Source organism: Tursiops truncatus, chromosome 21 (genome assembly GCF_011762595.2).
Source record: "Tursiops truncatus isolate mTurTru1 chromosome 21, mTurTru1.mat.Y, whole genome shotgun sequence".
Classification (NCBI taxonomy): Eukaryota; Metazoa; Chordata; class Mammalia; order Artiodactyla; family Delphinidae; genus Tursiops; species Tursiops truncatus.
The window spans coordinates 6,618,368-6,646,029 of record NC_047054.1 but is presented as its reverse complement, the minus strand read 5'-3'; the positions used below and the strand labels follow the sequence as shown (position 1 = coordinate 6,646,029).

Below are 27,662 nucleotides of genomic sequence, written 5' to 3'. Positions count from 1 at the left end.
AAGTCTGTGTACGAGTTATGTGTGTGTGAAAGTATATGTGTATGGTATGTTGCAGAGAGGAGGTTAATCTTACACTGAAGCAAGTTACAGATCTGTGTATACACATGATGTGTGTATATAGATATTATATATAGTACATACATATATAGTTTCTTTATATAATATATACAACTAAAAAAAGTAAAATCCTATATGATACTGACCCAATTGCTAACTAACTGAAGTCTTTGAGAGAAAAGTAAAACACAAACAGGAATATCAAGTATTAGACACTTTGCGTTGATTCTCAACAAGATCTGTGCTTTCACACAAGGGTAACCCTTGTTACCCTTTTATTAACTAGCTACGCAGCGAAATTAAATTAAGGTTTTTGTTGTTGTTGTTGTGTGCGGTACGCGGGCCTCTCACTGTTGTGGCGTCTCCCGTTGCGGAGCACAGACTCCGGTCGCGCAGGCTCAGCGGCCATGGCTCACGGGCCCAGCCACTCCGCGGCATGTGGGATCTTCCCGGACCGGGGCACGAACCCGCGTCCCCTGCATCGGCAGGCAGACCCTCAACCACTGTGCCACCAGGGAAGCCCTAAATTAAGGTTTTAAGAGAGATGGGTGATATGACAGTTGAGTACTCTAAGAATTAAGAACGTACTTAATCCCAGAAACGGTAGCAGCAGTAACAACCACAATAACTCTAGTTGATGTTTGTTGGTTGCTTCCATGTCTCAGTTACTGTGTTCATCTCTTTCCATGGACCACAGGTGCCCAGTCTCACATGGGCACTTTTGGGCTGGGGTGCCTGGAGCAGACTGGTAGTTCAACCCAGAGGGCACACCGCACTTCCTGCCTTTTAACAGCCCAAAGTGGTACATCCCAAAATTGATGTGAACGTGCCTTCCAATGGCCAAGCTTCTCAGTGCCTTAAAGAAAAAGATAGACCACCTACCACACAGCTAAGGAATGCGGGGTGGGGGGGTCATTTTTACTAATAGAAAAGCCTAGATTTGAAGACTACCAGTGACGATTTTTATCTCCTGGGACATGACAAATGGGTAGTTTTCACCCCCAAAGACTAGTAGTAATTTTTAGAGAGAAAGACTCTGAACATTCATTACGTAGTGTGAAAATTTCCCATTTAATGCAGGCTTTCCCTAAATCACGGCATGTGCCTGAGCATAAGACCAAATATAGAAATGAAGCCGGTTTGGCTGATACACACGGATGCATGTGCTTTGAAATTCCCCCAACTCTTGAAGTTGACAAATTAGTTCTTTTCTAGTTTGTTGCCTAAAAACGTCTTTCTGTTTAGTATCTCCTGTATTTAATTGTCTGCAACTGAAACCCAGCAATATAGAAATCGACCCAATGAAAGTTCACTCTAGTATAAGGAGGTCTTAGTACAAGAAAGAATACGAAGCAAATGAGGCCTTTCCTCTCGCTGGCAGCGCCCTGCTCCCACTCTCCTCCTGCAAACGTTTCCCGTCCTTGCTGTTTGCGCTTAGCCACTCTTATCAAAACAGTTCCAAGACACTTGAGCCTCCCCAGGGAGGGATATGGTTCTGTCTCGTTTCACATGGGTGGCTTCGCATACTCATATTTTGAAGGAATGTTTGACATTGCCCTCATGTCTGAAGATGATTAGGCAGCGATTCTCATTTGTGGGTCCAAGTGCCTCGGAAAGGTTCCCGTTACAAGTTAGAAAGAATTGTGTGGACGTTCATTTTGTCCTCGTCTTAATTAATGGTCCAAGCACGCTTCCATGTGTGGGTCCTTGCGCTGTTTCTGTTTCCTTCGCGTTCAGATGGATTATCCAAACTTAAATGAACCTCGTAAGGCTATTGCTATGCTTATAGTTGCATAGATTCTCGCTTGATGTTATTTTTTTATTCGCTAAAAAGAATTACACCCTAAACACCATCTTTTAAAAGTTGGCAACACGTTGAAATTCAAGCAGCCAGAAGAAGATATTTTAACACAACATAGACATATATATTTTTTTCAATGTAAGATATGTCCTGAGGTTTTTCATTACTCCCCAAACATTTGGAAAAATAATTTGACAGGAAAAATAAGTCCATTTACGAAGCAACTGTGGCAGATTGATTACACACTAAAATGTTTCCCTGGCCATCTTCCTTTTCACCAAGATTATCATCATCACTTTTTGTACCAAAAGGAAAGTAATCTCAGAATTGGCTGGGGAAAGGAAAACATAGGTAGTATACAAAAATCATCCCAAACTTCAAGATTTTGATGTTGGTCCCTTACCAACTATATAGATCCTGGTTGAGAACATAGATAGTATACAAAAATCATCCCTAACTTTGAGATTTTGGTGTTGGTCCCTTACCAACTATATAGGTCCTGGTTGAGAGATCACTTCTACTTCAACAAAGCTCCGTGTCCTGATGCCTTTTTAGTTCATTAGGTTTTGTCCATCTGAATAACCTAATTTCCCTAGGAAGTTAACAAACAACTTGAGGTTTCACTGGAAACATTTTATTCTATAGCATTTCAATTTGGAAACAAGATACTATAACTGTTGTCTCTTCCACTCACACCCCCCAAAAAAAGCTGTTTTTTCCTACCTCACTAATCCCTCTGACTTGATCCCTTCTTCCCACCAAGGTCTGCCCTCCTTTGTCTTCTGGGTTGTGACGCAGCCCCTAACTCTGCCTCCATCCCACCTGAGGGTCAGGGCATCGGTGTAGCTTCATCCCCCTGCAGCTCACATACTGCGCTGCACCCGCTCCTGTGAGGCAAAGCGCAGCACACACCCTTCCTGGCCTGTGCCCTGCGATCTCCTTGCCTCACATCCTGTGCTCACCTGCCTCCTGGATGTGCCAGACCACGTAGGCTGCTTCATCCCTCCGGCCTTTGTCTGCATCTCCTTTGCCAGGAGGCCTTGCCCTTTCTGCAGTCAGGTGCTACACCATTGCCTGCTCTCTTCAAAGAGCCCCACGTCCTTGTGTGTTGCGATTTGATATCAAAAACATTTCTTTTTTGTCTCATTGATTTTTTAAACCTCCTAATACTACAGGCTTACGTTCTTCTTTGCTTGGGATACAGCAATCCTGAAGCCACTCTCCAGCCATCCGCACTAGTAACAACAAGCAAAGCATTTGCTGCGATAATTAGTTTGGAAACGTGAATGCAAGATCGTTAAATCAAGGGATATTCTGTTTGGAAGGCTTATGACCTAATGTTCTTGCTTCCCTGTCATGAGGAAACAAAACATCTTTGGAGGTCTTCAGACAGAAAAGTGGCAAAACTGGGCTTTCTTCTCCCTCCACATAAGGTTTTGTTTTGTTTTGTTGTGTTTACTAATCTGGACATTTGACTGTCCAAGCAGTTGTGTCCTCAGCAGTGTTTAAGGAGAGATGCAGATGTTAAAGGGGGAAAGACTGGGAGATGCACGTCTCAGGCAAACCTTTGTCATCTCAAACCTTGCAGGGGACTAGGGGCAAATGCATTGCTCCACATTTTGGAGATGATGCCTAAATACCCCATGAGCTGGGGACTCTTTCCATGTCCTCTTTGTATTGATGCCATACTTGAGTTCATGTCTCCCAGAAGAGCCCGTATCAAAGCCACTTGCCTTCCATTCTGGCACTTTCTGTCCTCTCCAGGTCCGGCAGACAGGATATCAAGGGAAGCAAGGCCCTGACAGCACAGGTTTTCTGGGTGGTTAACAAGCACACCTGCTTCTGTCCTCCATAACTACATGGACCCCACCCCACAGAGGATCATTCAAGCACTTCCTATAACTAATTTGTTCTGACCTAGTTTTCACTTTTTTCTATTTATCATTTGTGAACGACATTCTGTTATCTGATCCTGTGTCTAGATAACCCCGTTCCTATTTTCACTAGTACAGAGAGACTAAAAGTGTGCCCTGTGCTGACTGTAAACTTGGAAGACGTTATAAGGCATAGCGCCGTAGTCACTAGTTGCTGCTGCACTGAAGTTCATAGCTTGTCCCCCGGGACAGATAAAGTTGTAAATAATCTGAGTTCACCAGTATATCTGTGCTCCATCGAGTCATGTCTTTGCTTTTATTTGTGGGTGTAACTGTATATTCCTTTTCATTATTTAATTGGTTATTTTTTTTATCACATACACTATCTCTTTGCCTCTTTGTATGTTGCCCTTACCATCACTCCAAAATCTAAGGAGAAAATGTATTTTTCCCCTCAAAATGTTCCAGTCATTTCCTACTGATAAAAAGGCTACTTTTCATCAGTAGCATCCCCTTTAAATGTATGCAGGCATAATGAGGCTGGTATAGCAACCTAAATTTGTCTGGGCATTTCATATAGGAAGAGGGGTCATGCTTTACACAAGATACAGCCCTTAGGAGGGCTCTTAACGTACATACATATTTACCCAAGTATCTGCTAGAGCTCTGGTTCACAGCACTCACAGATACTTGTAAGTCAAGGAGCAAATAAAATGCAGCCGATGCTGTTAGGTCATATATACACTTATATGCAGCAAGGCTGGTTATAGCAATTGACACCTGTAAAATGCCTATCTGTATCTACATCTATACCTTATCCATCTTCCCATGTGTATCTATATGTATATGTTTAATCTCCTTTGATTCTCATGCTGCCTTAGCTTGGGTTTCCCCCAAAGCGGAGCCCGAGACAAAGGCACACATGCAGGAAGTTTACTTAGGAAGTGGTCCCAGGGAGCAGCCTAGGGGGACAAGCGAGGGAAGCTGGGTGGAGGAGGCCGGCACACACGCTGTGGACACCCTTGACCACCGCTGTGGCCTTGGTGAGAAATCCCACGGGACCTTCTGAGGATCCGTAGGAAATGTGTTTCAGAACCTTCCGCCTGGGGCAAGAGAGAGCGCACTCCCATCCCTCGCGGGGCAGGGCGACCCCGGCATCAGCTCCCCAGCTGCGTGCTGTGCCCCAGGGGCCCGCGGGTGCACCGGCGTCCCCATGACTGGGGGTCAGGCAGGAAGTGGGCGTCTGGGGAACTGAAGCCCACTGGCTGCTCCCTGTGGGACTGGCTGGCAGAGGGGGGCCCAGAGGACTGGCCGTGTCTCCACGTGTTCCCTGGGAGCAGGGGGCGACCCCGGGCCTCATTCACAGAGCAGAAACCCCAGGTCGGAGCACTCACAGCCTCACCCGCGGCCCCGTGGACCTGACTGTGCTGTGATGGGAGGTGAGGCCAAGGTGAGCGGCTCCAGGCCCCAGGTCGTGTGGGATCATTGGGTTAAAGCCCTGGCATGTGCAGTTTGGTAACGTTGCTGAGAGAGCGGCCGTGAAAGCAGCTCTCCTGAAAGTGTCAGTGTTTATAACAGATTGGAGAAAGGGTGGAGCCGGAGACAAAACCGAGGCCACGATCACCGGTCGCCATATGCAGAAGGTGAAACACGAGCTTAGCAGAGGCCAACGCAGTGGGAGAACGTCCTTCAACCTCCGCAGATGCCCGACGGCGCAGAGGACATTCTGCGGACTGCTTCACTGGTCTGGTGCCTGCGATATTTGTTCTCAGCCTAGGACATGCAAGTGATGCTTCCTACAGAGGTAGAAAGGGAACATACGACTATTCTCTCGTTTATAAAAGGAACTGAATTGTCAGTTATTACAATGGGAGCCGTTGAATTTCAGCTCTGGGAATGAGATTTGATTAATTTAGATTACAGTATACCGAGGATTTCTTTTTTAATGAAACTAAAGTGTTCTTGCCTGTCTGAAATTAAGGTGCACCGAGAAAAAAATAAGGTAAGTAAATTATTTCAGTGCCTTTCTGCGGCAGGCAGAATCTTTTGAAACATTATGTGTATATTCATGAACATACGTATGTCCTCAGTTGTGGAGATAAATGTAGATACAGATATATCCATCCATTGTCACCTGGCTGTGGGGTGACAGACCTTCAGAAGCTGGGTGGGGAGGAAGACTTTGGAAATCAGTAACATTGCTGGACTTTCTCATTATGTGGATGAGGGTTCTAGGACCTGGATCACAGTGTTAGCTGGTAGCGGAGTGAAAATTAAAACCCTGGTGACCCAATGCCCAGTCCAGGACTCTTACCACTGCACTGGTGTACCTGTGCTTACCCGAAAACTTTGCTACCAAGTGTTAACAATGTTACTTTTTCACTTCTGTGATGAAGTATTCAGATCACAAAGGTTATTTATGCCTGTCCCATTTCTGCTCTTTCTGTATTCTGTGGGTTTGCAAAAATCCTGGGTAGATTTCTAGGGACAAGATAGTGTGATCATCTTTGGAGCAAAAGCAGATTTTTTTCTCTCTCTCTTTTTTTTTTTTTTTTCTCTTTTTAATGTGAAATAAAGGTACACTGTCATGATTACTATACTAGATGGCTATGAAAGGGAAGAGACTTAAAGAATTTAAATGATTTTTGTCTTGAAGATACTTTCAAGACAAACTAGTTTTTTATAAGGAAGCCAGGAAGCTTGTGTTGTTTCTTTAAAAGAATGGGGGGAGGCGTTGGGAATGCAGATGGGAATGCTTGAGAAATGTCAGAACTGGGCCTTGCACGCCCTGCTGAGCGCCGCACAGCAGAACAGACTCCAGCCAAGCCCCTCTGCTGCTTTATCTCCTCTGCTAGCAAAAGGTGGAGAGAATTCCAACGGAGAGACCTCGAGGATACTACTGGAGGGTGCCCAAAGTACACTAGATTGATTTGCATGAAAACAGCGATCACGTATTCCATCCCTTGTATATGATGGTGTACTCCTGACCCACCATCCGCGAAAATGTGTTCTTACGGTATTTTCTCGGTACGGCTGGTAGCTCTCTTCTCTTTTGAACTGTTCATGTTCTCTTGCCCCAAAACCGTTCTATCTACTTTACAGTGGACTTGAATAAATGGATACAACATGTATGTGTATGCTCTCTCCACTGACTGACATTTCTAAGAGCCGAGTGTGTGTGACGGTGCCTTGTGTGTGGTGAGGAAATGGAGAGCTTCATTCAGCATCACACTCTCGTCAGACTTGCTGCAGTAACAACGCTGGGAAATATTTAGACAAGTGTGTTCATTTTGCTTTTCATGTTCATAAAGCTGTAGCTGCCGCTTTTTTAATTTTATGATTGTATAGCAGCTAAAGTTCATGCTTTTCTGAAGCATTAAGGAGGGAGAGTTTACCTCTTCTAATATATTAGATTATCTCTAATTTGACCTCTGGTTCAGTCCTCTCAAGGGTTTAAAGCTATAAAAGTTTTCATATTTTTATATTTATTTACATAATTCAGTGGCCTGTGTGCGCATACTTTAAGGAATCGTATTACTTGCCTACGCTTTGCAAAAGCAAAGAAACTTAAAAGTGATCAGTCCTCTTTTTAAACTCACATTAGAAATACAGGTTATTTGTTTAATTAGGCTGTTTTGCAGATTCCTCTTTAAAGCTGTAATGCATTTTTAAGCATTTTAACACTTATTTTAAACCTGATCAACAGAAAAAAAAATTTTTTTCTAATCGAAAACAATGCAACAAAAGCAGAACAATATTCAGTGAGCAAACTAAGCGGCAAATAGAATAGTACAGCTTTTTTTTTTTTTTTTACTAATTATAACTCATCTTTATTTCTTGATCTGAAATTTGATGACTGTATCAAGTATATATCACAGTATTTACTGTTCACCGATGAAATATTTTGCTAGTCCAGCTGGGACTGCAGTTCACTTTGGAAGGCCATGGGGAAGCTTTACACATGTCCCCCATCTGGCTGTGGCTCGCAGGCCCTCAGAGCTGCGGACGGCTGAAGTTTGGTCCCACAAGAAGAGAACCTCCACCGGGAGCTGCAAATAGTGATGATGACTTTGGACAAATCAGTGACCTTCTAATTACGTCTTCCAAGACCTCCAGACCCAAAATAAGAGTGTCTTGCTACAAAATGTATGTTGTATCAGTCTTCTCTTTACGCAATACCAGTTCTAGGGACGGTGTTGTTTCTGACTCATTTTTAGAGGCAGTTTATTTCAGTCGTTTGTTTCAGCGGCATGTCATTCATGTGTAGGGAAGTCACTTTCTCTCCAGTGCTTAAGTAAGGATAGAGATGCAAAGTTTGGCCATAAAGTGAAGATGTCACTTTAAATGCACATTATTATATTTCTACATGGTTAGTTACTTATCATCCTAATTTTTGAATAAAATTTCACTCTGAGAAGGAATCCATTTAAATAGACACCCAGGGACTTCCCTGGTGGCTCAGTGGTTAAGAATCCACCTGCCAATGCAGGGGACACGGATTTGATCCCCGGTCCGGGAAGATCCCACATGCCGCGGAGCAACTACTGAGCCCGTGTGCGCCACAACTACTGAAGCCCGTGCGCCTAGAGCCGGTGCTCTGCAACAAGAGAAGCCACCGCAGTGAGAAGCCCGTGCACCACAACGAAGAGTAGCCCGCACTCGCCGCAACTAGAGAAAGCCCATGCTCACAGCAACAAAGACCCAACGCAGCCGAAAATAAATAAGTAAATAAATTTTTAAAATAAATAAATAGGCACCCATATAGATTTACACCTTGTCATAAAATGAACCTGTCTTACATACTAACTTGCTCAATATAAAACCTGTCGAGCTGCCCAAATCATGAGGATTGGGAATGTTTTGTGGCCAAGCATATGATACCAAATTGAAACTGCTAAACAATATTCCTTTGTGAGCACTTTTCACTGCTTTCTGTCTCACAATAGACTATTATTTTGACTTGTAAATATTGCCCCATGGGGACTGGTTTGATATGTTAGTGCACTACATCTCAGTTGTTTTAAATAACAGATCAGTGGTACAATTAAACACGTCGCGGGCAGCCTGTGGAGCAAAAGGAACCCATGCAAAAGAGCACCTCCTGTATGATCCCGTTTATATCAAGTTCAAGAGTGGACCAAACCTGTGGGCGGTGACAGAAGTCAGAATAATGGTTTCTGGCTGGGAGGTGTTTAGGCGTGTGCAAGAGAGATTATTCATGGGGAAGGGGCATGAGGGGACCTTCTGGGTGCGGGAAATGTTTTATATCTAGATCCCAGCGCTAGTTACACAAATTCATATTTTAAAAGTTCACGAGGCTGTCAACTTAAGGTTAGTACACTGTATACACTTCTTGTGTTTTAGACCTCAATAAAAATTTTTTTAATGGCAAGGGTATTAAAAATGAAATGTTTGATAACTTTTGCCGTGACACTACAACCCTAGTTACTATGAGTGATTTTATTTACCTCTGTCTGCATCTTTCCTCTGGTTGTACCTAAGTACTGCCTAAAGACATGAACTTTGAAAAAGTGGTTTTAAAGTGACTGTCTGCAGAGAGTGTAGATTAAACCGTTCCAGCTGCCCAAAGAGGGTTAAAAGTACTCAGTTAGGTAAATTAGTAATTTAACGTTCCGAAGCTCAGTTCTTTCCGGGTCAAGCATAAACGGCATTTGCTCTCGGAAGACCGAGAAAGAATTCATGCAGTTCCCATTAGTCTAAAAATAAATAATAAATAAATAAATGTCTGAGTCATGGGTTGCATTTTGATGGAGTTCAGTGACTTCAAGTATAGGAAGAAAATGATTTATCCTTTGAATAGCTGTGCTACCCATTGGGATGAATACAAAATTGCTCTGAGAAAAGTAAAATAAATGAATTAATCTATTGAACTTCATTGTATTTAGAGTTATTCCAATTCAAGCAGCTCTTGCTTTTCAGCAGCATTATAAAAACTTGAATAAAGTAGCTTTGTGTTGGATTCAGGTTGGAGAGAAGTGACATGTGTGATTTTTGAAGCTGTAGTAGGGCCATCATTATGCCACAGGTTTTGGGACTCAGACACACCTGGGTGTGAATCCTGGCTCAGCTGCATACTTACTAGCTACCAGGTCAGCTTTTTTAACCTCAGGTTTCTCATTGGTAAAATGAGTATATAAATGCATTCTGTGCTACGTTCGTCTGAAAATCAAATGGGACAAGTGAATCAGGGTTCCCAAGCTGTGTGCCAAGCCTCCCCAGGTCCCTGCAGCAAACTCCTAAGAACACGGGACAGTTCAGATATTCAAGGGAAATCCCACAATATTTAACATCTGTCAGCTACTGGAAGAATTAGTAGCCCAAAGTAGCTCAGTTTCAACACTCTTAGATGGTGCCACTGGGCAAAGCTGGGTTTTTAGTGGTTTGCTGTTGTTAAAAGCAAGAGCGCTGCAAGAGTCAGCATGGAACTTAAAATGGGGGTGGCAGTGTCCGACCCAGTTCCAAAGTTTGAGGAGCTGGGCAGTGCCTAACTGGCAAACAGAGTCCATAAGTATTTGGGGTTACTTGAGTTTTAGAACATCCTGTATGGACCCTTGCGTTTGGTAGGGTGTAAGCCCAATCCAGATACTGCCTTTAATTGCCCTATGATTTGATAATATTTATTGGAAAACCAGTAAATCAAAAAGACTTAGTAAATCATATAAGATCTTGATCAAGACGTGTACTTGAATAGTTTCCCAACCTCAGAAACCATTCAGAAAAACAGCCACGCTTCTCGCAAGCTTGTCGTTTGGCCCGGCGTCTGCTTTCAGGCTAACAACCTCTGTAAGCACCGTGCACTGGGGGAGAAAGCTTCTCAGAGCACACGGTGCGTGTGTTCTGTGGACGGCGTGGTTGCCTCAGACCGATGTGTTTTTGGTGGTGTAGTGCAAGTACCGAATGTGTGCCAGTCTCACAAAAGTAACGTGGTCCATTTCTGCGTGTAATTTACAGTTTGCACGCTTGCCACCCTCATTCGTTCAAAGTTGAACTAGTTTTATGGCGCACGGAGAAGCCCAGCTTACTTGAACACCAAATGTTCAGTGTGATTCTTCAAACGCTTGTGGTAAAAGTACGAGGGACTTGAGTCATTTTCCCATAATTAGTTTCAGTTCTGTAGGTCTGCCCCGTCTCCCTAACCCTGCTGCCTTGCATGCACGTCCATTCCAATGGAAGCTAGTGGAAAATTCCTATCCCCTTTCACTCCGCTGCCATGAGTTATAAAAAGCATGTCATTCAGGATGGACTTTTTCTTCTGCAATGTTGAATTTTTACTCACAAGTTGAAGGGGAAAAAAAATAATCATTTTAAGAGAGATTTCTCTATCAGTGAGGGGAGGGGCCACGGCATCACTGAGCCACCGGAGGATGGCTGACTCACTTTGCTTCATCTTTAGGGGGTCGTGTATTGATATCAGCCAGTGCTTTCTGAGGGGTGGTGTGTGAGAGTGCAGCATAGCACCTTGTCTTTTTCAGAGTCCCGTGACACTCGTTCACACGAGTCACTTCAGATCCACGTGTCACTGAGCAATCAGTGGGCACAACAAGCTCACGTGCACGTGCGGCTGGGGAGTGAGGGCTCATACAGGAGATGGGAACGAGGGGCGAGGGCTCACGTAGGAAGTGGGAGTGAGGCGCGAGGGCTCGGAGAGCAGGGAGCGGCGGCAGAAGTTTTCCTGTTGTCAGGGTTCGCTTGTTTGTTTCAATCAAAATATGAGTCATCCTACCCCCATTTTTAACCAGAAATCACTGTGGTCACTGCTGTGATTTGGTCTTGACGCCTACAGGCCGGTTTAATTTGATCAGCGGTAGTGAATTCTTGAAAGCTTCCCTCAGTCGTGGAAATCCGGTTTCAAATTAACGTGGTCCACACGCCAGCTTAAACTTTGTGGCTTAGCGTCTTTGTTGAGTCCCCTCGGTGGAAGGACCTACACTGGAGTTCTGGCAGCTGTTTGGGACTCAGATTATGAGTGGTTGGCTCCACTGGAATCTTGGCCTCTCCTGGAGTGACTCTAGGAGCATTTTGGCTTAAGGAGGCCAAAGATAGAACTTAAGTGAAGGTTTTCTCCCGAAACGTCGATCCTGCATCCCAGCACGTTCAGGTGGTATGTGTAGACCTCTTTTAGTTGTTCCTGAACCCCTAAACCATTGGTCTCCAGGAATGTGATTGGCTTTGGGGGGAAAAGTCCATGCTAGCCTTGGAAATCTCCTGAAAATGACAGTGGGAAACTCAGAACTGGGGTATGAACCCTCATCTTAATCCTTCTCCCTGGGGGCCACTAGCTCAACTCCGGCCGACCTCAGGGAAGCATCTCTTGGTTCTTCATGGCCCCGTTGCTGTGGTCTTGGTGGTCCCCATAACTGCTCAGGAAGCAAGATCAGGCCGCCCACGTGGAGAGAGGAGCTGACATGCCCCATGATGCAGAAAGTACACCTAATGGGTTTTCATAGCAATGACCGTAAGTCATATGTGTTAAAGTGTAATACCATTTAGAAAGATTTGAGAAAGGAAAACTCCTGGTGCTCCCAAAGCAGGTGCCAATCTGGAAAATGCTCTTGTTTCGCACCGTCTCTCTCTGATGCTGGAAAAGAAGGTGTTGTCAAGGGAGAGGCGAAGGTAAGGCCAGAGGGAATGGCAGGTCGTACTGGTCAGGCGTGTATTTTATGTCCAGGCTTTCTTCTCCATTGAATGTTTATACGGCTCCTTCTTTCCTCAGGTGTCTGCTGTACTATTTAATTATCTCTTTGTTAGCCTCCCATTGTAACCTTGACGGAATTATGTTTGAGCAGTACTTAAAATACTCCTCAGAAGTCCTTTCTGAGCACCTCAGGAATAAACACCAAGACCACTCTGCAACGTATGGAATAGTTCCTGAAGAGCAGGTTTCATTAGAAGGTAGATTAGTCTTGGAAGTCGTTCAAGGAAGCTTTAAGTCAATCCAACTGTACAGGTTCCAAAGATACAAGAAAGACAATACACAATACTTGGGTTTGTCCAGTTGAGAAGTGTCAGCTTCCCTAAAAGAACGGAAGTATCCATCTACAGTAGTACGGTGGGCACGTAAGTTGTGCCACGCTCCTACAATGAAACACTACACAGTAGTGGAAAAGGGCACATTTTAATACACACAACAACATGGATGAATCACAGAAATAATAATTTTTAAGAAAGACTCAAAGAGAATGCATACTGTATTCCAATTGCGTGAAGTACAAAACTTAGCAGAATTAACCTGTAGTGGCAGAGGGCAGAATAGAGGCCAGCCTTGAGAGGAGGGGCGGTAGGGTGGGAGGGGCAGGAGGGAGCCACCTGGTGGCCATTACACAGGTGTGTACCTCTATCATCAAGGTACACGCTTCGGATTTGTTAATTTTATTCTAAGTTATACCTCAAAAAAGAAGAAAGTGCTGGATTCCATGAAACAGAGCCAGCTCAGAGTCTGAGGCACGTCTAAGCCAGCGTCTGAGTAAATGAAAAGCAAGGGCTGACCTGGTCCAGTCGAGTGTTTGGGGGAGCAGAGGTGTATGTGTGAATGGACTGAGTTCCTGCTCTTCCAAGCTTCTTATTTTGCCCGTCCCTTACTCCGACAGGGCTGTCCTGGGAAGAGTTACATTTCAGTTTCTCATTCACTTGCTTATTCATGAATCCCGCCCTGTATCTGAAAACGGAGCCACGTGTGCGCCGCTGTCTGCACACTCAGCAGCCGCCATCTTGCTGTGTCCCGAGATGCCACAGGACGGCAGCTGCCAGTTGTGCAGCGTCGCCCTCCTATGGAGGCTCGAATCATCCGGGTGTGACTGTTCTGCGTATCAGCCTCGGTTCCAGTCCTGAGAGTGAGAAAGCAGAGCTGGAAGGAGGTGGAACAGTGCTCGGAAACGGGACAGACGTGGGTTTAAATCCCTGCTCTGCAACCTCACATCTCTGGAAGCTAGCAAGTCACTCAACATCTCAACACTTTTCAGCCTTCCCCGGGGTCAGTGAAAACAATAACATCAACCCAAGTTGGTCTTCTCGCAATTTCCAGTATTTGTTCTTCCTCCTGGCGGTGGACACACTCAGGGTGTGACCGTTGTGTATGGTATCAGAATGGCAGGTGTTGGGGGCCACCGTGAAGTGCTCCACGCAAAAAGATGTGTTATTATAAGAAGCTCGGAAATAAAGAAATTATCCTAGTATTGGTGACTTTCTGCCATCTGATACCACTCTGAGCTTGAGTTTCTTCAAAAAAAGAACAGGGTATCTACCTTCAGTAGACTGTCGCGAGATTAAACGAGCTGATGTCACCAGATCATGTGCACCTGGTTAATACCAGCTGCTATCCTGACAACCGGCGGCATCCTGCCTCTGTCACTTTACAGTAACAACTACACCACAACAAAGGGGAGAAAGAGGCTTTCTCTGTTTTGAACTCTCGTGACTGCTGTCATATGAACAGTATCCTTTTTGCAAGAAGTCTATAGACTTTTTAAAGAAACCAGCAAAGTACGCTGGTGTCAAAGTAGAGTCGAAAGCCCCCCCTTGTTTGGGAAGAGGTGAGGGAGTGGTGCTGGGTTATCTCCACTGCTGCTGTGGTTGACCTGTGTTCCCGGTTTAGGATTTTGAATCACTTAAAATTGAAATGGATAGAGAAAGGGTCCCAAATAAGTAGAGAGAGTTGTTTATTCACCAGATATTTTTATCCTTTTTTCCCCTCATCCAGAGACCATTTATTTTAATGGTAGTGGTATTTCAGGTGAAGAAGGGAAAGGAAGAGTAGCATACTATCAGACTACAACTGTAAAACCTAAATGGCATAGGGCAGGCTAATCACGTAGCAATAAATAAATGATACATATTAAACACCGTCCAATTAGAGGGAAAGCACATATAGATGTATTGTGCTTGTCATAACCGAGAAGGGAACCGTATTGGAAAATATGGACAATTAATTACACATCCCAAAATGAACAATTGTTTTTGAGGGGGTGGTGTTCTGATTAATGTTGATTCTTTAATTTGTAATATAATTATCCCAACCATCACTGCTTTTAAGAGCATTTCACTGTTGAAGTTAAGTTAAAACCAGTTCGGGTCAGGAATTCCTGTTACTAATACTTTCTTGAATTAAGACTGAATAAGTTTATTTTATTTTACTTTTTTAGGAAATTTAAGAACCTATTCCTTAGTAGCTAAAAATAATAAGGAATTTCATACACAAAAACCAAATGTTCAACATAGATAATTGGCTTGTGGTCGGAATCTGATTATTTTATGTTACTCAGCAAAATATCTTCTCTCCAGCAGCATTTTTGTACAAGTACTTCCCATTACGAAGACCATTTTGCTTAGAGAAATTTGAAGCTACATCTGTATGTAATCATTTTTCAAGATTCCAAAGACTAGATAGTAGTTAATAAAACTCAAAAGAATTCTTGAATTATCTTCAGACTAATGTTTATAATTATCCAGCAAATAAACAAGAGTTGATAATATCTTGTTGATTCTACAGATCTAATGGCAGAGAAAATGCTTGCAGGAGCCCAGAGGAACTGTTACCTCTTAGGAATTTTGAATCTTTTCTACCAAGATGTGCAGGTTGACTAGTTAACCCCAGACCACCCACTGTTTAATATTCATATAGTTCCTGCCATTGTCTTCTATAAAAACAGAACGTACGGAAGAGTAACGTTGCTCGTAGCTTACTGAAAGCTGAAGTGATAATAATAAGTTTAACCGTAAAGTCTGAGTGTTTTAATGGGCTCATGGCATTACCTGCAAGCACAAGGGGGCACAAGTAGGGTGGTTTAGGAGAAGATGCCACGTACGATTTTGGAGCTGAGTGTTTCTACAGAGAGGTACTCAGTCACCTGTTATAATCAGGACCTTTTACAAGCACACTTAGGAGCTGTCCTTTTCCATGTTGAAAGGAAGTTCATTGTCTTACAGAGTGAAGATGTGCCTTGAGGTATACAGTCAGATCATTTAACCTGATAAGACTGAGTGGAGTTACAATCTTTCTTGTGAGATAATAGTACAGAACTTGATAAGCATGTTTCTGGTATCATTATTAAAATTAATTATAATGACAGTCCCTGAGTACTGTGACATCTTACAGTTTCCAGCACACTTGTGCATTCATCATCCTATTTGAAACACGTAATAATCCCCTGAGGTCCCTGCTGAGGGTAGGAAAACCTTACATTTCTGAAGGTACACTGTGAGGGTTTTAGCTGGTTAATGACTTAGTTGAATAATCAAGGTAAGGGGTCACTAAACAAATGTACAGTTAATCATGCTTAAAAAAAAAGTCATTTACTAAGTGAAAGAAGGCCATTTGAAAAGGCTACATACTGTGTGGTTGCAACGATACCACATTCCGGAAGAGACAAAACTATGGAGACAGTAAAAAGATTCGTGGTTGTCAGTGGTTGGAGGAGGTGGGGATGAAGAGGCAGAGCACAGAGGATTTTTAGGGCAGTGAGACTACTCTGCATGGTTCTGTAATAGTGGATACAATGATGTCCTTATACATTTGTCCAGACCCATCGAATGTACACCACCAAGCGTGAACCCTAATTATCAGCTGTGGACCCTGGGTGATGGTGTGTTCGTCGATTATAACAAATGTACCATCTGGTGGGGTCATTGATAACGGGGAGGCTGCATATGTGGGGGGCAGTAGGGAGCATGTAGGAGGTCTCTGTACCTTCCCCTCACTTTGGCTGTGAACCTAAAACTGCTCTACACAATTCAGTCTTTTTTATAAAACTATCATTTGCTCCATATAAGGAGGAACAAATGAAATGAAAAGCTTGCATTCCGTAGCTTCAGACTGCACCAGTTAACCTAGCCAGCTCTCCCTGGCTATATAGTTGTTTCATGGAGACGCAGAGACGCAGGAAAATAACAAGCCCGCCCAAAGGCACGCTTGTTAACAGTGATGGCATGGACTTCACGCGTAAACACGGTTTCTTTTAGATTTAGATTTCTTGGAATCTGACCAAGTGTGTCCAGGAGATCTCTTCTTTTGGTATAGAACCCCTTTATTCCAAGCTCAGGAGAGCAGGAACACATCATTCCCTTTGCTCTAGTTTGGCTCAATTCCTGGGGCTGCCTTGGGCCAGAAATGAAACCCCTGGAATGGTCTCAGTTTTTTTCACTTCTATCCTTTTTCTTCAGGGTGGTGGTCTTGAGGGCCCCAGAGGCTCCTCAGACAGAGGGAAGGGGGCAGCTCCTGGTGTAGGAAGACTGTCAGACTAACTGTCCTTATCAAGTCCCACACGACTCAGCAGGTTATATACCAAAGAGCGTGGCCTGCTTCCTGAGGGTTCATGACATTAGACAACTTTGCTATTGAACCCAGCCACCAAGGTGTGCTTCTGGCGGCCAGAGTGGAAGTCTCCCGTGTGAAGCATGCTCAGACTGTTCCTAAATGTTAATTAGCGACATACAGAGGCTGACCCACAATTCGGTTTAACCTTAACCTTCATCCCCGCAATTTGCTGGAGCTGTCACGATGAAGGTGCTAATACGTATGTCCTGAGTACTTATCTTAAGATGGGGGGATGTCGGTGGCAGGTTTTGTCAGCAGGCTAATCAGTAGATTAAGTCAACCGGGTGGAATAGTCCCTCTCACATCAAGAAGACTTAATATGTGAGAAAGTGTTAATACGGTCTAGATAGAATGTAACAAAACCGAGGAATGGCGAGGTTGAGCGCTTGCTTCCTTTCAAGGCTTGATTAATATTCTCTACCTGAAAGACCAGCAACTATTGTGAATATTCACACACACAAGCCGTGGGAAACTCTAGGAAACTGTGTCAACACAATAAAATAGTGTATTTCCCAAGACCTCTGTATCTGAATCTCTCTTCCCTTAAAAATCACTATTGTCCATGAAAAAATATAAAGTCACATATTTTTTAAACGACAGGTTATATTCCTAATGTATACACTTAGTCTGCTTGGTTGCTAGTTTTTTAAGTATTAAACTACTTGGTAGTGTTAAGTTGTCAGGTTGATAGAAAGATTCTGAAAGTAATTCTCAGCCGGGTAAAAGGGTGCTGAAAGGAAGGAATGAGGCTGATTTTGGAGGAAAGTAATTACCGGCCAGGCACCCCACCCCCACCCCCAGGCAGGTCCTTCAGAGGTTTTCATTAGGTTCTAGTTGAATTGCCAGGATAATGGTTTTAGCTGGTTGAAAGGGTGATGATGGTAAAAGGATCAGGCCCACTTCTCAGAGATTTCTAGTGCATTTAACATCTTTTGTCAGCGGTGCATGCCAAGATTAGGATAAGAAAGAAAGGTGATTTCATGGGCAAAATATCTAATTAAAATATTAATCTAAAGACAGACAGCTAGCACACCTGACTTTCAGTTCAGGTGGCTGAGGAGAGCTCATCCCTTTATTTTCAAACCGTATATAAAACAGTCATTTTAATCCTGACAAATGTTGAAAGTTTTATTCTGAAACAGTACCATGAATTTTTTTTTTTTTACTGTAATCAAAAGCTTACATCAAATTGTTGAGCTTGACATTACTTTCTCAGTTTAAACATTAACAGCATGACGTCAAGGTATTTTTGTTTATATCTATTTGTAGAATGCTAAATGAGAGATACACCCTAGTTGTTTTTTAAAATCAAATAGAGGGTAGGGCAGGTCACACGTTACTTTCCTGGGACTGAATTTTATTTGCCTAGACTTTCAGGTCGTACTGGGAAATTCAGGCTGTCACCCTCGGTCAACTTCCAGAGAAGGGTTGTTACTGTATGTATGGTTTGTAAGAATTTGTATACTTTCTCTTGGTTATGATATAGTTTGCTTTTACTCTTCTGAACTACAGGGTGGAATTTCATGTGATTACCTTACACACAGGATATTCCCGATTGCTTTTTTTTTTTTTTCTTTGCAGCTTTGGCACCAACCCCACATAGGAAGGATTGCGAATGTTACCTGATGACCAGGTTGTCCGCAACCTGGTTGTGCCCCAGAACACCTGTGCTTGTCCTAAGACAGGACTCACAGGTGGTGGCAATTGCCTCTGTTACTGACCTGGGATGTCAGCCAAGTTACTTAACCTCTTAGACCCTCTTCTTTTTTTATTGTTAATAAAATAGATAAAAGTTATCAGATAGGTATAGGTGTATATAATGTTATAGTATATCCAGCATGTTTTTAAAATAGTCATCCCTGTACAGGCGTATTTATGTACTGAGTAGTAAGGTGCTTATTTCAGAATGCTAGAATTATACATAATATTCTCAATGGGTGTTCTGTATATGTGTTACTTCCTGCAGTATCCACCTATTACTGATGACTTTGGTGATCAGGAAAAATGACCATTCTCACGTAGTTTCAATTGATTGTCCTTTTGTAAAAGAGGTTTCAGCGGAGTGACCACACTGTCTGGCACGGCTCCTCTCTCCCCTCACCCTCCAACACTCCCATCTCCTGCACCCGCTCGTCTGTCTCGTTTCACCCGATGTTCTGTGGGGCGCTTATCACCTTCTGACCCACGTGTTCCAACAGGATGTTGGTGGTGTAATGCCGCGTATCCCCACCAGGGCGGACCCTAGTCTTTGTCTTCGCCCCAAGCACCTAGAGCACTGCCTGGGCACACATGGGCCTTCAGTAAATATTTGTTGAACAAATAAATGAACTTCAGTGACGCCTGCCCTGAACTGGAAACACCCCAAAAGGAGTGGGAGAGGTAGAGCAGTGTTCACTCATTTATGTTAATGAGCTAAGAAATAACGCGATATTCACATTCACTCACACTTCTCCCAGTGATTTTCTGCGGTCTTTTCAGCCCCATGGAAAAGTCTGCTCTTTGTCAGAGGAGGGATGTGCGTGCTTTTCCGTGTTTGTTTTTCCTCTCTGGGACCCATGCAAGACTCCTACACTGCAGAGCACGCTGATATTCCCTGACCCGTGTTCATGAGTGATTTTAAAATAGGTGGGATTATATCCACCATGTCTGTGTTCTAGAGGTGTTTCTGGGACTAAATGAGGTAAGGTATGGAAAGTGCTTTAAAATTATTCAGTGCCACTTGATTGCCATCCCCCATTTACTACTATTGCTTTAGTGATAAAAGTGTCACTGGAAAGTTCAGTGGCTCTCTTTTTATCAGAAAAGTTCTAGAAAAATTTAGAAGAAAAATATTCCTTCAAGTCAAAGAAGGATGTAGTGAAAAGAGAAAAAAAAAAATATATATATATATACACACAAACACACACACACACACACACACACATACACAGTGGACCCTTGAACAACATGAGTTTGAACTGCACGGGTCCTCTTATACTCATATTTTTTTCAATAAATACATAGTACAGTACTACACAATCTACAGTATTTAGTATATATATATGACATATATGTATATGACTCATATGAACTATATTTTATAGGTATAGATGTGTATAATGTTATATAATATATACTTTTGTATACATTTATAATAAGTATGTATACATATATAATTATTATAAGCATATATGTGTATAGTTACTATAACAGAGAATAGTTTGATGAGTTGTCATTATCAGTAAGTAATGTAGATGCTCTGCCAACTATGAGCATCTGATCTGGAAACAAGCTGTGCATGTCCATGATTCATGCCTATACCCTCTTGATCTCAACCCAGGAAACCCACAGCTGTCCAGGCCCTGGTACCATTTGGTGTCCAGAATATGGAACAATATAAGCCACCTCCTTTTTGTCAAAATAGCCATCCCATTTACTGCCCCCTTTCCTGTGTTGATAGGTGATGGATTCCATCACAGGTAGTCTCTCCTTTTCTCCCTCCCCCCACGTCTCCTTTTCTCTCTAATACATACACACACCCCTTTAATCCATATTCTCCTTTTCCTTAGTCTTCCAAATTTTGCTCTTTTCCCCTAAATAAAATCTTTCTTTCAACCTCTTTTCATGTCACTTGTGAGCCAAAAAAAAAAAAAAAAGAAAAAGATTCTGATTACTGTATAATACCACTGTACAGGTTTTAAGAAGAAGGAAATTCGTTCATTTTGATATTAAATTTGTCACAGTAAAGGGCTAGTATACATCTCTAAGTGTTCATCTTGAAGAAAGGGGCTGAAGTTTAAGGGGAAGGAGAATTTACATCCTATTTTCTACTGTTTTAAAGGTTTGACTTTGTAATTTTACATGGCCCATATATTACTCTCATATTTTTATGTTATTGTTAAGTTATGCATATAGTGGTAGGGTTGATTGGAACTGTTGTTCTTGAATGACAGATATACAGAGTTTCAGTTATTTTATGGATTAAAATAAGCACTATTTTAATCCATAAAAAAAATGGGCCAGCTTGAGCATCTGATCACCATTTATAAGATTAGTATCCTCTTCAAGTTCCATATAGTACAGGAACTGGCTTACAGATAAACTCCTGGAGTACAACCTGTTTGTAAACTGTAGAGGACCATATTGGTTAAAATCAACCGATTTTCAAAATACAGTAAGGAGACTATATGGATTATCTAGTGTCTAAACAGAAAGTCAGATATGATGGAAGGTGTATGCACAAGCCCACTTCCTACTTCGTGATTGCAGGCAAGTCTTCATCTCCCCACAGTGTGACACCTGCAGAGTTAACCCGGGATGTCAGACAGCCCCGTTCAGTAAGCAGAGGCCACTTGACCATGGAAAACAAATACTGTATATATACTATATATATATAATATAAACTAAATATAGTATATGCATATCTTATATAATATATGTAGTGCGCACATATTGTACTATACATCGTACATAGTATATAGTAAACAGTGTATTAAACTTGCATTTTCCAACCTTAAATATGTGTACTTCTCCTACCACAGGGAAACTTTAATCATCTCTGCCTTCCTTACAATAATGATATTAATAGATAATTAAACAATAGTAATCATCTTCTTGCAGTCTTAAATAGAAGGTTTAATCAGCCTATCTGAATGCACAGAATTTGCTTCTAACACTAAACACAATCATGTTTCATGATTCAGGAGACAGCAAGGCAGTACAGGAATGGTGGGTTTATTCCAATACTGTAGTAGAACATCGGCTGTGGATACAGTGGGAAGTTTTTTCTTTCCTTTTTTGAACCAAGCTCTGGTTTGTTTGTTTGGATATACAGCTAAGGAGTGTTTTGCCACCACACACACACACACACACACACACACACACACACACACACACACACAATCAGTCCCTGGCAGGGGTAGGGAAGGGGCTGACAGTCTGAGTTCATCTGAGCTTCTCACCATCAGTTTTTCCCATTGACAACAGTTTTGTTTTTAGGAGCAAAACTGGATTGTTCCCTATACATCAGCTGATGAATACTTCTACTTTATTAAAAGGACATAGTATTATTAATTTTAAAGAAAGTAAAGGATCTCAATTCAGGTTTGCAGCTCCCAGCCTGTGCTTCTGTCGTTAAAAAAAAATAATAAGTAGGATTACGAGGAAATGTTTACATCCACTTAACAGGCATTAGCTTTATTTTTCAAAACACTGTTTTAAAGCACAATAGACTTCGCAGTTGTTGATAACTTTAAAGTATTCATCAGTGTGAAATAACTGTTTATTTCCTTTCCCTGTTTCTTCTGATCGGGGGAAAAAATAATCTGGTCTCCTAGCAAGATACAATCCATTTTGCTAAGTTATTTGTCAGTTTTAATAAAGTGTGTTTACTGTCACGGGGGCAGGGGTTTGGAATAGTTGCAGGATTGGCAAGGGAATGTGACCTATAGCGTTTTTTAGGTCATTGTGGTGTATTTGGTGTCCTAACTATCACGATTTATCTTGTCCTTGTTTAACCGCTAACCAGAAAGTGAGCCTTCCCTGTATTGCTCCATTCATGTCCCTCTGCGCTCATTCAGAATTCTGACACTTCCTCTGCCTGGCAGACTAAAGGGGCAGAGTGGCATCTTTTGATGATGTGCGAAACAGCTTTCTTAGTCCAGGCTCCTGACGGATGCTAACCACTGAGACGCTGAAATGCGTCTCATCTACCCTGAGGTTAACCAGAAACTTGGTCTTATTTTCCTTCTTGACAAGTTTTCTTAAAACCTTAAAAGTGTTTTGTGTTTTTTTTTTTTCCCTCTCATTTTTAGTGTTGATCAGGGAGAGAAAGGAAATACGGAATCATAAAAAGCAGCCCTAAAGAAAAGGAAATATGCAAAACACAGAATGGTGCTTTTTCTTTCTGTCATAATCTATCAATAGGGGTTTGATTGTGATGTTGATCATTGTGGCTTATCTATCATCCCATTATATATTATTTTCTCCCTTATGAGAAAAGCAGTGTTTATTATCACAGGTGACAAAACACAGGGATAAAAAACAAGCAGAGAGGTTACATTGAATCACTTTAGGTGGGTTTCATGTTTGCTTTTTTGCTTTCATTCCCAAACCAGAGGCCAGTAAGCCAAGTGAGAGCACAAACTGACTTTCTCAGGTGCACGTTTCCCAAGAGGCCCACAGGACAGGTGCTGAGCCCGTGAAAAGATAAACATGAAGTCATTCTTGGTGACATTTAGCTAGATGGCTAAAGAAAGAATTCAGAAATACCATTGTGCTACTGTTCAAATATTTACTGATTGAACCTGGAAAGGAAAAAATGTTGGTCACCTCATGTAGAATTCCTTGTCCTTTTCCTTCTTTAAACAGCATCTCAGAGATGGAAAAGAAGGGGGTTATTTATCTAGGAAAGAAATACGAGCTCTGTATATGGAGTTTCAGGTATACCTAATGTGGGCTTCATTAAGCAAATACAATTTAGCGGTCTTGATTTGGCAAAACATTCTTCTGTGTTCCTCGACTGTTTATTTTACGAGACGACTTACCAGTCGGGCAGATTAGAATGTTTACTACGAATGACGTGTCTTTCACCTCTCACCGTGGCCGTCAGCCCTGGCATTAACCGTGCCATGGGGGGCATGACAACTCAGGGAGAAATGGGAAGTCAGAGTGAGCAGCTGTTGAGGATACAGTTTGTCTTCTAAATAGTCGAACCTGTGTTGCTGCATACTTTTTAAGCTTAACAATATTATTTGCACATCTATGAATTTTAGGTTATTTTTAAAAGCACCACAGGGGACTTCTTAGGAAAAGAAAGAAATTACTGGAGAATTTGCTCAGAAGGGATAGTGCTTACAGATGCGACTGACGAGTTTCATATTACAGGGCGAGTCTTTTTGATGCGTATTTGTTGTTTTCTGTTCTTTGATTTGAAGCGACCCCTCTTGTTATACTGAATGCAGTGCCGAGGGCTTTCATTCATCTCAGCTCAGGACCAGAGTAATAACTTGGTCATTTCCTCTCTGAAGGTAGGAGAGCTAATGAGAAACACAGATTCGGAGCCAAGATCTATTCTGAGATTAAGATAAGGTGTCCTGACAGAAGGTTTATGGTGAAATGAAAGACAGGGGCAAAGTTTTGAATGAGGGGAATCAGCTTGTTGTTAAAGTTCCCATATGGCTTTAAACCGTCACGTTCTCTGCTGTGTAAGCGCTGTGATGTGATGTCATTGTAATAGTTAATGATTAATCTATTTCTTGCAATTTGTCTAGACCTCCTGCAGAATATATCGAGTCCACATCAAGCAAAATTCCAGGGTGATTTGGGGGTTTGTATAAATAGCTTTACGTGTGAAAACGATGGCTTGTAAAAGCAAAACTGAGCTTTCAGTGTCCTATTTGAGTTAAACTCTCTATAAAAAGCCTGAAACAGTGGGATCATGGTAACCCTGCGAACACGACCGTCTTGTCACGGCGTAACTGCAGCAAAATGCCCTGCACGCCTGCCCCACGAGGGGTCACCTTCAAAGCCCGTGGTGGAACTGAAGGGGCCGCAGCGCCCAATCCCCTCGGACGCTTGGAAAACCCACCCCTACAGACAAATGACAAACCCTCGGGATAAAGCCCCCCAGGTTCTGAGAGATGGAAGGTCTGCTTTATTTAATTTCCTCTTGTTTACCAAGAGCCCCAGCCTATTTTAGTAAATAAATTCAGGAAATTGGTAAAGCACTTCACTCCATCCGTTATGGATCAGTAACTAACGTGATTGTCACGTTTTTCCTGGCTCCGTCTCTGCCCTTGCTCACAGCTTCCCTCCCGTGCCTGCAACCGGTTCTATAACGTCCCTGGTAAAGGATATCACCGAGTTGAAAGTACTTGCACAAACAAAACAGCCTACACGTTGTGCAGAGAAGTGCGCTTCCTCCGTGCATAAGGAGTCCTGACTTTAGAGACTTCCCTCCATTGATCCTGGCACTCCCTTCCAGTAATCCTTGTCACTTTTCACCCCCGACCACTTTACGCGGCAGGACAGACTACAGCAAGTGGCAGCTCATTCAGAGGCGTCAGCCACCAGCTCTCTCCCGCGCTCATCGCCCCCCTTCCCGCCCCGCCAGGCTGGCTGTTCAGCCCGAGCCGGTCGGAGCTGTGCACGAGGGAGTGGTGGCTCCCTACCTTCATGAGCCACTGGGTGTTGTTCTCCATGATGTTCTCCAGCAGCTGGAGCCTCTGCACGGAGTCGTCGTAGTCGAGCGGCGCATCCCGCTGCACGGCGTTGGGCACGTAGGCGCTGGAGGGCGAGCGGCAGTTGTCCATCTCCGGCAGGAGGAACGTGTAGCTGCAGGAGCCGTGCTGAACCTGATACTGCCTCTTCCCGATGCTGTCCATGCTCTTCCGAAAGTTGCTATAGGCTGCGGCTAGGAGCAGATCACAGCTCAGAGTAAAGAAAACAAGCTGCCACATTCTTTCTTTCTGTCGGTAATAAACCACCAGCTCAGCAAACTTCAAGGCGCATGAGACTCCCGGGCGCTAAGCTGCCCTCTCAGACACGGGGCTCTGCGGCCATGGCTCAGGGTCCATCAGTGAAAGTCTCCTCTTCCCTCCTTTCCCAGCAGTGACCTTGATTTCTAGTGCCGTCTTCTCCCTGGTCCCGCAGCAAACTGTCAGATCGCAGGAGGAAGGATAATCCTCCCTTGTGAGGGCTGCATTCGCCTTACAGATCAGCCTCAATGCTCCTTTGTCTCTCTTCCCCCAGATTCTGCGGTGTCAGGATCCGAATCAATCACTTTCCTTTCCTTATATGATAAGTTGATAACAGCAGCCAGACATGTGTAGCTGGCTGCTCCGCCCTCCCGGCTTGTCCGTTATCTTCCTGTAGGGGGGTCACTAGCCAGGCCACAGGAAAAATCTCTGCCTGATGTGTACTGTCCAACCAGGACTGTATGCTGCAGAAACCCTCTGGGAAAAAGCGATCAGTTACAGGACCCCTGGGTATTTCAGAGGCACCACCCTAATTGAGTATTTCCTAGAGAGAGCTTGTCGGTCTCTTGTGTCTGAAACTGATTTTACAGTGCTAAGCTGGTAAAATATCTGGGGCAATCACTTTAAAGTACAATGAAAGTTCCTGTTTTTTCCTTTAGGAATAAAAATACTACAAATATGTCAGGACTTTGGTTTATTTTTGTTATTACAAACAAAGAGGAAGAGGTCTCGCTCTGGTAAACGCTTTGCCTTTTCATAGGGAGAACGGTTTCATGGGTATTACTTGATTTGTGAACCATTAGCCAAGTATGCAAAACTTTCATCTTAAAACAGTGGGATAGCAACCTCTCGCTTTATTAAATCGTGTTAGGAAAGTCAGTTTCTGAGCTCTGACATTTCATCTTTTAAGCAAAATATCCACTTCAGTATTCAAAGTAAACTTAAAATATACTGGACTGATTAATGGCCCGCTAAATTATAATCCACGGAGAAATCAGAATTTAAATAAGAGGAGGCTGAGAGAGGCATACCTAAACTTCTCCTTCCTTAGGTCAGGATTTGCTCAAATCCCGTCATTTTGTAACACATTATCCAGGATCAATTACATCAGTCCCGCTCAGTGTTGGACTCAGGCAAATCACTTCTTTTTAGTTAAGCTATAAAGTCCTCATCTGTCAAATTCAAGGGTTGCATTAACTCCCAAGATTTTTCTGTTTCAATTCTGTGGCTCCATAAACCCTCCAGGGTACTTCCTTCAATGGCTAAAGCTTAACGCTTCGAAGATTGACAGTGTGCTTACTCACCAGCCAGCTTGTGCAAGGAGGCGGCCGGCGGGGGCGGGGGGACGGCTTGGAGCCCTTGCGGTGGTCTCTTAACGCCTCAGTGCACAAGGTTTCTCTCCAGGCAGCGGCAGCCTGTTCAGCACTGACCTGATGGACCTCATCCATCCATAAAGCCAGGGTCAGTCTAATCGTGCAAGATCAGATTTCAGGGGACTTTATGATTTTAATTCTTGGATGACTGAGATTTGTATAGTGAATTGTTTCAAGAGACCTAATAATTGTACCTTTAAAAACGTCCCTCCTGTGCACGGCCTGGCTCCGAGGTTACCTCCAGAGCATGGGTTCTTGACCCAAGGTCCCCGGACAGAATTCCTGGGGTCCACGAACTTTGACAGGAAAAGACATCTTTATTTTTCACTGAAGTCTCACTGAAATATAGCCCTTCTTTTAGCTGTGAATAGGTCAGGAACAACAGTGGTCAGTAGCTATGGCTTTCTCACAAATAGGAATTGCAGATGTTTTTATTACGATATCTCAAGCTATTGCGTGCACTCAGCACTACATTGTCATTTGATCTATCCCAAGATCCTGTGATTTAATCTCCAAATAAAACAGCCCGTGTCATTTTCTGAGAAGGGGTTTGTAGACTTCCCCAGACTCTCAAAGGGCTCAGTGGCTCAGGAAAGCTAGAACCTGATTCTGGCACATGGTTTCCACTAAAGGAACGAATTAAAGAAGATATACTCGTTCAGACTGCTAACCGTAGGCGGACGCATGTAGGATTTGAAGACGGGACCAGTGTTAGAACCCTGATTCACTGAGATCTGAAGCAAATGCTTAACTTCTCTAAGCCTCAATGTT

At 43.1% G+C, this 27,662-nt stretch overlaps 2 protein-coding genes across 3 annotated transcripts in view; one reads left to right on the top strand and one right to left on the bottom strand.

Moving 5' to 3' along the window:
* Positions 1-25,854, bottom strand: part of ANGPT2 (angiopoietin 2) — a 56,883-nt gene extending 31,029 nt beyond the window's left edge. For both annotated transcript variants that reach the window (XM_019921512.3, XM_004315539.4), the window contains exon 1: positions 25,213-25,854. In XM_019921512.3, coding sequence (XP_019777071.1) covers positions 25,213-25,500 — 288 coding nt within the window. In that variant the 5' untranslated portion in view covers positions 25,501-25,854. The remainder of the gene's footprint in view (positions 1-25,212) is intronic.
* The window catches only part of MCPH1 (microcephalin 1), a 229,828-nt gene that overhangs the window by 130,028 nt on the left and 72,138 nt on the right, over positions 1-27,662 (top strand).